The sequence below is a fragment of the Anopheles nili genome, chromosome 2 (genome assembly GCF_943737925.1).
Source record: "Anopheles nili chromosome 2, idAnoNiliSN_F5_01, whole genome shotgun sequence".
NCBI lineage: Eukaryota > Metazoa > Arthropoda > Insecta > Diptera > Culicidae > Anopheles > Anopheles nili.
Window position 1 is genome coordinate 67,503,225 of NC_071291.1, and position 11,276 is coordinate 67,514,500.

General features: G+C 43.8%; 1 protein-coding gene across 1 annotated transcript; it reads left to right on the forward strand.

Annotated features, from left to right (window-relative positions):
• Positions 1 to 3,017: 3,017 nt before the first annotated feature.
• On the forward strand, positions 3,018 to 7,705 carry LOC128722145 (neuronal membrane glycoprotein M6-a). The gene is made up of 3 exons (XM_053815987.1): positions 3,018 to 3,252; positions 4,487 to 4,957; positions 5,044 to 7,705. Exons 1-3 carry the CDS (start codon positions 3,033 to 3,035, stop codon positions 5,319 to 5,321), a joined length of 969 nt encoding a protein of 322 aa, XP_053671962.1. The 5' UTR covers positions 3,018 to 3,032; the 3' UTR covers positions 5,322 to 7,705.
• Positions 7,706 to 11,276: the final 3,571 nt, after the last annotated feature.

Below are 11,276 nucleotides of genomic sequence, written 5' to 3' on the forward strand. Positions count from 1 at the left end.
GTGGCGTAAGGAGGCAGGTCGTACCGTGCTATACTGTGTAACTGTGGCAATTTTACTGTTTATTTAATTTCTGTTCACCAATAAGATATACTGTAAGATTTTATTCCTGTTTCTTTAAACCTCTTCCTCCACCACCCATGCTACGCGTCATAAGATAGAGATATAAGTAATTCGTTTGTAGTAAGTTAGGATGGGCAGTGTTTAGAGTACATAAGTGCATACCGCCTACTGTACGTGTGAACGGGAGTGGTTCCCGGTTATTAGATTTAATGGTGAGAGAAGATTCATTGTTGAATTGGGGGTTTCAAGAACATACGCACGTTCCGAGTCATCTCTTCGTAGACAAGCGTTTGCAAAAGCATATTCTGAAGATTGCAACTGTGTACAGGAACTATTTTGCTGGTTTGTGGAACACGCCTGTAAGGTCTGGAAGAACAGCAGCAGCACAGATTCGGAAGCGTACACTATCAGCCATCGAGGCGATCTTTGAACGTTGACCAAGGACGAATATCGTTCGTAATCAGTTCAACGGAACGATTGTACAAAATATATGCACTCTTCTTTTTAGGTCCAAGCTCCGCAGCAAACCCGCACTACCACGGAATACACGGTAGGCCCCGTTTGTAATAAGCTTACTCTAATAAATCAGTTTTAGATCGGGCAACAATGTTACAGATTGAACCAATAAACGAAAATTATTATGTCTACATATTGAATGCAACTGTTCACTTTATGCTCATTTATTTTTGTATGTTTCGCGAATATACATAAAATGATAATACCAATTTCTCTTCTTCATATCATATCAGAAACCGTTCACGATCGATTGCCAGCCTATTACAACTGCCAGAGTTTGACGGATGTATTAACTCCATCACCTCCTCTATCCACGTATATGGACTAAAAAAAGGAGTTGGATCATTTGGTGCTATTCTAATAAGCTGGAATACAATTCATAGAGATCGTAGTTGTAATGACCCCTCATCTGAGCTTCGTCAGATATAAAAAAAGTCTATGTTTCAGAGCTAAATGTGCGTACAGCAGCTTCAACCACTGAGCTGGTAGTTTAAGTAAAGAAGCTTATTAAGGTAAGATCAGGCTAACCGAGTCAGCCCGGGATAAGGCTATCTGCAGCTGTTGGGAGGAAATGCCTTTCAGCTCACAAAAAATATACAAATCTAAATAAATAACAATAATATCTTAAATAAATAACAACAACAACAAGATCAGGCTACTAACAAGCTTCTTTAAATTATTTCAAAATCAATATTATTATTAGTGGGTGAACTTTTGCATTATTCCCAAATACAATACAATTTTGTTTTCTTAATTCCCACAACATAATATAAGAAATAATATTGATCTATTACAGTTTTTTACGTTAATAGGTGACGGTTAAAATTAAAACGACCATGTTCGAAATGTCGAAATTGGTATGTCGACTAAACGGCGTTGTTCGACATTCGACAAACATGAAGCCAAATGTGTAAAGTAGAACTAAGGAATCAATAAATTATAATTTATTTTAGGCATTTCTTAAAAACTATAGTGGTTTTCATTCAGACAAGAGTTATTTTAAATAATTTTGTTTATGTTCGAAACGCGGAAGCCAATTTGTTTTCGACAATTTCGACGAGACGTCATCCGACAAGCCAATTGATGTCAGTGTACAAAAAAAACATTGAAGAAAATTGTTTACGTGCGATTGCTGCAAGTTTTGTGTTGTTTATAATTATGTTTTTCTAACGAATTTTAGTAAAAACTGATCTTCATCTGTAAGTTAATCGAACAGTTTCGCAGTTTTTGCAAAGTGAAAGTTCATATCAAACAAAAACCCAGCATTTGCTTACCGATTCTATCTCGCGAAAGAGAAAGGCCTAAAAAAGGGTGTAGCACCTTTAGCCTCATTTAAAGCTCTTGCACGAGAAGTGCATTCCGGAGGAGTCTTCATTCCAACTAATTATGGGTACGTATCACACGACGATTTAGCGTGTTTATTGGTAGCTGCCTGTACAGCAGGATTTCTTATCGTTGTATCAGCCGAAGATAAGATAAGGCTTTGTCGAAATATCGCAAGTGCTGGGTGCAAGCAGTCTTAGCACAAAGAGAAACCATTCCGAAAGGTGGGGTCCAAGCTAGCATCACATTACGTTAAGCATCACATGAAACGTGCAATTAATCCAACTCATTCGTGTCGGAACTGATGCTGTTCGAATTTAGTGCATGTTTTGGCAGAAAAATCTTTTATCCATTGTCGTCGGATGCAACCCCCCACTTGTTGAGACTGTAGAGTGCATAGTTTTCCCCACCAATAATCGTGTTGGTGGTAGTGTTTGTGCGCGTTGGTAGTTGTATCGTGGAGGGACTGGAATGTTGTTGAACCGCCCGTCGTTGGGGTTTCATTCAAAACGACGTACGCCATCCAGTGGTACCGTGCGTAAGTTTCTACGTGTCCGTAACGAACGAACCGAGTGGGCCGCATAGTGGCCCCTTGGTGTAATTAACGCTCCCACTCAATTAAGTGCGGTTTGCCCTTTCGAGCGACTTCGACCTGCCATCGTGTAGTGTATCAGCGTAATTTAAACGACAAAAACCGTCCCAGCTCGCGGAATTTGGTGATTCGTAGAACGTGAATATCCCCAACGACTACGTAACTGCCTCGTAGCCTACTATCTGACCTTCTCGCGTTGGGTGGGTCGATAAACTAGGTCGAAGCAGACGCGCTGGATTCGAGAAAGAGCGTCACGGGATGACGATGTTTGATCTTGTACCGTTTTGATGACGGTTACGGTTGGCGTGCGGTTGTTGGCTGTTTAACGCCCATTTCCGGCGGTTGTGGTTTCTCTGCTTCCCCACCTAACGCTGGTGGATCCCATTATCGGCCAGCAACAATACCGAGTATCATCGTCACGACTGCACGTGTCTGTCCCGCATATCCGACAGTTCAAACGGTCAGCGGGCGATTGTCAGCAACATCCGGAGAACGAGGGAAGCAACCGGAAGTGCATCACCGTGCAACGGCACATCCGGCCATGGCCATGAATCGGAATCGGACACCGACCGGACAAATACGGGACGATTTTCTGCTCGAGACTAACTTCGACGACGATGGAGCCCTCACGCGTGCCTACAACACCCTACCGCAACAGCAGGCTGCCACCAACACCGAACGCAGCCTGGTACCTTATCGTTCGAACTTATCGGTGGATCGATACTCGGACACAACTCTACACGGCAAACCACGGCGGAGAGGTATTTGCCAGCGTGACGCTGGAAAACGGGTGCAATTTGATTTCTGTTACTCACCATTTAAAAAGCATTGCGTGCGTACACGCGGAAGGCCATTCCAGCCACGCCGCAATGGGTGTGATTCATACTCGTGCACACTCTCATCTGTCCGTTGCCGGCACTTGCGGGACAGTGTTCCATGTGGGGCTTAAATCATTTCTTAGAAATCGCTATCTTCGCATTCTTGAGGTTAATACGAACCGTGCGGAGATCAAATTTAATTAACCGAGTTCACATGTAGCGCAAATCATTGCTTTTATTGTGTGTTTGCTTCTTTCTTTTTTCATTTTGTTTTAATTTACATCACTTGTTGCATTTAGCATCGTTTTCGTCTGCCTGACATCTTCAAATAATTACAGAGACATGTACGTTACACTATGTTAGTGTTCATAATACCACCCTTTTGTGGCCGCACTGTTGGATTTTTTTTATATATTTTCAGCAACAGGTTTTTAAAAAATATGCAATTGATTAATCAATTAGGCGATGCCTTTGCAGAGCAAATCCGTGTAGCGAAATTCGAAACATGAGAAAACAAATTTCTCTTTTCCGCCTCGTGCGTTTCTTTTCTTCAAAGCTTATGTTTCGATTTAAACCTTTCCGGTTTGTGTTCCAACGGCCGTAGCAATGTAATAGACTGTTTGGAAGCAATTTGAAAGTAATAGATCGGTACTATTCTATTGTGTAAGGTCAGCAAACGGTTAACAGGACCGTGCTAAACAGGGCACACAACATAAATAATTTATTTGCCGTTCAGTACTAACAGTTTCCTTCAACAAATGATAAAAAAAACCTGTGTCGTTTGTTCTTCAACGATGCATGAAATGGAGTCGCAAGAAATTTTTTCAGCTTGTGACGCGCTTCTATCATTGCTATACCATTTTTTGTTTGCTGTTTCATTTTCAACGCCATATTCGTTAGTCTCAATGGTTTTATTCATCAAACATCGTGTGTTGTAAAATCCTCTCAAATAAAAGCAGTACTTGATCATAAATTTCAAATTTTCACTAACTATATCGTACACATTCCATCTCTCCTTTTTTCGTATGTTATCTGTTGTTTTACTTTCACTGTTATATGCTGTTTCAGCGATCTTTTCATCATACATCGAGCACTTTTTATGTTGGGTCAAATTTTGGAATATTCCTACATATTCTTTTTTTTAATCGATATCTTTGTGTTTTTCTTTCCGCCGTAGGTGGTTGCTGTAAATCATGCATTACACGGATACCGTACGCGACGCTGATTGCGACGGTCATGTGCCTTATCGGAGTCGCTGTCTTCTGTGGCACGATGTTCCGTGGCACCTCGCTGGCCATCATCATGCTCGATCAAGTGTTTCACCTGCGGCTGCCCTGGATCGAGGCGGTTCAGATGATTTTCGTTGTAATTGGCGCCTCCATGGCAGCCCTTGGGTTGATGATTCTGTTCGTCGGATTCCTGGCCACGGGTGCTACCCGTCACAAGGTGTATCGGGCGTGGGGGTCGCGTGTCGGTGGCCGCATCTCGTGCGCCGTCTTTATGGCTATCACGTACGTGCTGAATATCGTGTGGATACTGATCCTTTGCTTTTTGGCCATCGTCACGTTTGTGTTTACCGTTTTTTGGAACATGTGCGCCAACAACAACGTGCAGACTCATCGTGATTGCATCGACCTAACGCAGTTCTGTAAGTCTTTTACTTTTGGAAGCTCTAGTTAATTTTAAACCGTATTACTACAAACGCTAATTCGGATTTCCTAATTTTTTATGTAGACTTTATGTTCCCGGAAGGCGTCAAGCAGGAAGATATGAAGATATGCGAACCGGCTAAAGTAAAAGCGTTTTGCAAGGATGGCGTGGAAAAGTGCGAGATCATGTTCATCCTTGCAACGGTGTCTTGTCTGTTGATTATTCTCAGCTTCGTACACTACCTGATGTGTCTGGCGGCCAACTATGCGCATATTCGAGATCACGAGAAATTCCAAGAGCTGCAGGAAATGCAGAACCTCACCGAGATGGAGTACAGTGCCGCGTCTAAGGATAGATTCTAGGATACGGCCCAGGAGATCTACATTGAGCACAGCACCTGAGGGTGGCCTCGCAAGGCCTGCGCCTATGGTGCTGTACGAGCAGCTTACGTTTAAATTTGCTCCCTTGTGAGTCTCCCGGCCCTCCGGGTGGCCACTATAGCGCTGTCTTTTTTTACGATTTTTGATACTAAGTTTTCAAACTGTTACGTTACGACGAATCGTGCCGGCAAAGCAGGCGAGCCTAAACCGGGCTTCGATTCTCCCACTGTGTGGATGATTAACTTACTACTAAGCGGTACTGTACCGAATGTATTTTTCCGCATCTCTCCGTCTTCTACACCGTTGATTGTGTTAGCTTTCGTTAATTTTCAATCCGTCCAAAAGGGAAAAGTGCCCTGCGATACGATGCCCTTGATACGGTGTGCTTACTGCTTCCGCTTGGATTACTTCTATCCTTTTCCCTATCGTTTTGGCCATCAAAGCATACGCTCGGCATGTTTGCCCAATATAGATACTCCTGGATGCAAGTAGAACCGATAACATTAAGCGACAACGACACTACAGTAACGGCTCAGAGAAAATCACATCCCTGCGCATCGAATATTAGCCAAGTAATAACGATACCGACACGGGAAAGTACGCTTCGTTCCTTTCCCCGTAGCAGGAAGAATCCAATAAGTCTGACGAGGTAACAATAAGCAACACAAGCGTCTTTACTGCACCAAAACGATGGCACACGATCATAAGCGAAGTTTTTAGGACGCGTGTAACATCCCCAGAGTGTGTTCAACGTGCTTCAGTGGAATGGCACCCGTTCCGTTAATGCGTCGGCAGCTCCAGGAGCAATTGACGGCCGCATCATACAGTCGGTAAAAGAAGCGCTTTTGGAACAGACATATCGAATAGGGATACGGATGCATGTGTAAAGCTCGTGCCGAATGAAGCACTCCGCGTGTCTCCGCGATGTAAAAGTATAACAGTAATTCACACAACTGCAACTGCAACAAGAAAATAGGCAGCACTCCCCAAATGTACCTCTTACGAAAGAAGCAACATGATGCATTCCAGTGTGATAAAATAGTGAAGAAAGTAATAGTGTAGAGATTAACCTCCCCCTACCGGCATAGAAGCTCAACTCATGGTGAAAACTATTGCTGCCTGCAAAAAACAAGACACAAGTATTGTAAAAGACATGTGCGTATATAAAAATGGTATATATTTTTATATCTATTGAGAGTAGAGTTAAAGAAACAGAAACCCACAGCATTATTCCACGGTAGAGAGTGGATTCCATATAGAATAGGATTCCACGACAAGACGCTGGGATGGTCATATTTTTATAAACCACTCCAACGCACACTCTCCAGGGGCGAGAACCTTTTTGGGGGCCGCTGGTGTGATCTCCTCGAATTATACTAAAATGAAGTGCACAAATTCGTGGTTTCAGGAGGAAACGAAGAAAAACATAACTATGGTATGATGCTAAGTGCATTCATAAAATGCATTTTTTGTATTAGATATTTAATTCCGTGCCGCTTTCCTCTTGTGTACTTGTACCATCTAAACGCTCACAGATCTCGATCAACGAGAAAGATTTTTTATTGCATTCTTTTCCTCATAGCTATAGCTCATAGTCTTCAAAAATGTTCAAAGAAAACATGCTTATTTACCCACGCGTATTCTGAGCATTTACATACGCTTCTAAATCCCAGCTTATCGTCGTTTAAATCCAGCCAGCGAAAAACAACGTTTGAATAACCACCGTGGTCGATTGAAGCGTTCTGATTGTGCCCAAATTATGCCTAAACAATCACCTTTTTACTCTATTCTATAAGTGTTCTCTGTACTAAGTATTTAATCGTCGTTCATGTAACCCAACCCCATGTTTAGAGGATAATTCTTAGCATTTCTCTTCAGCTATCTACTATTTCAATGGTTCAATCGTTAACATCAGGCATGGATAAATTTGAGTCTATTCGTTCCATTCACACTTCTACGAAAATGACAACTAATAACTTTCTCATCCCTCTATTCGATAATGATAATTGAGCAATTTTTCTAACAAAAATGATTAAAAAATCGGCAAAAAGAATTGAATTTACAAAATTCATAACGCGCACATTCTATTGATAGTGAGTAGACCGTTCAATGATTGTTCAAATTTCGGTAGTTACATTAGTAAATCGTCTCTTGGTTATCGCTGCGGCACAAAGGATATATTTTTCTTTAATATTTAGAAAAAAATAAATATAGGATAGATTTTCTCTTATTTTGTAATTCGAACATTCCAACCTGTCGGAAACATTTCTTTTGTTTTTTTTAACGGAGTTTTCTTTACCGTTTTGTAGTTTCAATTTCAATTACTTTGTAACGAGAAATAAAATTCAAATAAAAGTATTATGAGAAAACAATAGACACTTTTAGAAAATGTTTGAATGTAATTTATACCGTAACATTAGAAAGACATTGCCGTCTTCCTGTTAGAATTCATCGTGCTTCATTCTTTTTTCATGGATAAATAATAGTTTAAATATGCCTTAAAACTAGTCTGATATCTGGAATGATTTATAATAAATTCAAATTAGGTTCTCTATATTCTGTATAACGATTACAGGTGTTAGAAACAGCATATTATTTCCAAATTGTCATACAAACGTCAATGAACAGAGGGAGCATAACTGCCACAGAGAGCGAGAGAAAAGACAAAGAGAAAACAAAGGAGTAAACAGAGCAAATTTGAGAGAGAGCGAGAGTGGGTCATAACGAGAGAGAGGTGTAACTTCAGGGATGAACAACTAAAATGAAATACGGACGCGATATGCTGTTTTTGGTAAAGTTTTATCATTTTCCATGCGTACCATTCTTTAACGATTTAGTGTAATTTGAGCATTAGATTATGTTAAGCTTGAATTGATAAAACATACGCTTTAAACCTTTTTAAAATAGTCAGCACACAGTGCAAACGCAAATATGCAGACGTTAGTACGACACCGCGAGATGTGTTCAACTTGTCAGACATCGTTTCTCATGCCCCTTCGGAGAGGAGGGATGACTTTAATCAAGAGAAGATTTTCCACCTTCTCGCGGTTCACTTGTATCGCGATCGCGGAGCTAAATCCGCGGATCTGCGGCCGCCTGTCGGTTTTCGCTGTCGGTTTCGGGCGGCGGCGCCGTTTGCTTTCACCAAAAAGGCAGTGTCAGAGTGGGGGAAAGACGGCGCGAAAGGTGCGCCAAACACCAGCAGCAGCAGCAGCAGCATAAAGCGGTTTATGCTGCCGGAGGTGGTCGCGTGGAGAACCGCGCTTAACATCCACGGCGTGCAGGCGCTTCCTTGCGCGTGTTCTTGCGTACGAGAGCTCTTTGCATTCGCGTGTGCGTTGCCATCGCGTGGTGGAAAAAGCTCAAACAAAGCCCACCGGATTTACGCCGTGAAGTGCGTGTGTGAGTGCGTTTAGAACCACACCGTGGTCAAATTTTTCGCCCTCACTGCCTGGGCGGAAAAGGTGCGCTTTTGGAAGTGGTGAGTGAGGGGTGAGCAGTGCTCGCGCGCATGTGTATACGTGTCCGTGGCGCGAGGGGTTGTTACGGGTGTACGGGTGGGAGGTGGCGCTCCAGCGCGTCGAGAGTGAGAAGAAAAGAAAGGGCTCCATTCGAGCGGGCCGCTGTGTTGGTTGTGTTGCTGGATGCTGGAGGAATCGCAAAAATAGCTCGTGCTCGTGTTTTAGGAAATTTCATTCAACGTTTCATTCGCTGCTTTTCTCCCCCAACATCGACGGCAGGGGGTGAACTAAAACCACCCCCTTCCACTGGGAGCAAAAGCCACCCCAGATTTCGAGGGTTTAAACACCAAAATCGGCTCTTCCGCTCGTTAACCGGGCGCGTGACCAAGTACCGGTGCGAGAGCTCCTCAGCCTCCCATGCGCCATTACGTGGAGCATAAAAGTGCATCAGTGCGGAAGGAAAGAGTGCACTGAAAACCAGTGCGTGTTAGAGAAAGCGAGAGAAAAATAGAGTGAGAGCGAGAGAGAGAGAGAGAGAGAGAGAGAGAGAGTGTTCAAGTGCGTGTGTTTGTGTTTTATGCGTTTCCCTCTGGGTGGTGTTCGTGAGCCCAAAACATCCTCAACCACGGGTATCCTGTTTTTCTCCACACCCCACCGACCAGAGCAGGAAAGCGTCATCGCGCAAAAGAAGTGCTGCATCGCTGGCGGAGGCTGTGCATCACCATCTTTGCCAGCTGCACATACAGGATGTGGGCCAATGCCTGCGAGTCACACCTTCGTGGAGTCGCATTTGCTCAGGCCCCTGACGCCAAAGGGCACTCGTGCTCGTGCTGAGGCTGGTGGATGGGTTTGGCAGAAAAAACAAGCAAAAAGAAAAACCGGAACACAGACCGGAATGCATTTACAATGCCCCGTGGTGTGGTGGTTGGGTGCCGGGTTTGGCTTCTAATGCCCGGTAGGCGTGGTACAGTTTCCCCGTGAAGAACCGGGTGCGAGAAGAGAATGGTGTCATGGGCAGGATAGTGTGTGCGATTTGCGGTGTCCGGTTTGTGCATTAGAATACACGAGGCAAAAAATTAAACACGAGTGAAGGTAAAAAGCGAGAGTGAGTGTTGTGTGAGAAAAGTAGTGAAGTTTTGACAGCTGGTGAATTTATCGCGATCCAGCAACCTTCCATCATCCGCCTGCAGAGTCGTCCTTCAACACTTCGCTTGGGCAAGCTCCAAACGCCCAAGAAACAGGTCGAGAGAACTTCCGGTCGATCGGGGTGGCATTCCCAAGTAGGGTGCAATTGGCCAACCCTTCGCTAATGCAACCGGTCGGTGCTAGGTAGAAGCAAATCTGGTTGCACTAATCGCACCAGACGTGCGGAGACAAAGCACCTCGATCGAGAGACAACGCGAGAACTCCATCACCCAAGGTAAGTGGTTGGGCTTGGGACGACATTCGCGTTGGGTGGGTTGACTAGAGAGAAGTTGGTAAGGGGGGGGGGGGGGGGGGGTTGCCAACTACAAGCTGGCTGACAGTTTGTTGCAGGCGAGTTTTTCCACCCTTAAATCCGGCATTCCACGCTGCAGGTCTATCGAACCGCTTTGTTGCGGCAAACTTACTCGAACAGTTTGCTATATTTGTGGTACAAAATGAAGTAAATCTTTTACAAGAAAACCCCATATATCATGGTTCAATTTCCTCTGTAATGCTTTTCTCGAAAATGCCAACCTTTAATGACATATTTCTTGGCGATCTATTGGCGCTTGTATGATCCGCTGCACGCTCTCTAGCGGATAAACCGGTTTTCAGACAACGCGGCCCGAGACAATGACTTGACGCCCATGACGGAAACAATAAATCGTTTAATAATCACAGGCTTCATTTCGTTTTCGATCAAGTCCCGCCCGTGCCGTTCCGTTGCGTGCTGCGGGAGAAAACTCCATCGGGGTTGATGTTGATAATCAACCCGCTGGTAAGCGTAATGTTTTGATAAGAAGTTTGTTGTAGCGAACCTCCTCCGTATGATCATGTCGTTCCCGGTACGAAGCGGACTGATAATAACGACGTTTGTTGGTTAAACATATTCTGGAATGTTTCCGGGATGAAAATTCAGTAAATTGTTCGAGATCTGCTCTGTAGAAATCAGTTGGAATTCTCTCAAAACGATCAACTAATTTCGGTGTTTTTCTTGTATGCCCTTCAAATCGGCTCATGAAATGTCACCCTGCTTTGATGTTGAGCCGGAAATTGACTTTTCCAACCATCATAGTGCCGACCCATTCACACTTCCGTTCCAGCCACAAAACGCACCCTAAAAAACGGGAGCAAACGGAAGTGAAAACATAATGCAAATGCAAAAGTGAAGCAACTGCGGCCACGCACGGTCGTTTTGACGTTTGGAATGGATTCGTATTTTGCTCTCGTTCCGTCTGGGATGCTGTTTATTTACCTTTCTGCCTCGATAAGCGTGGGGCGTGTATTTACG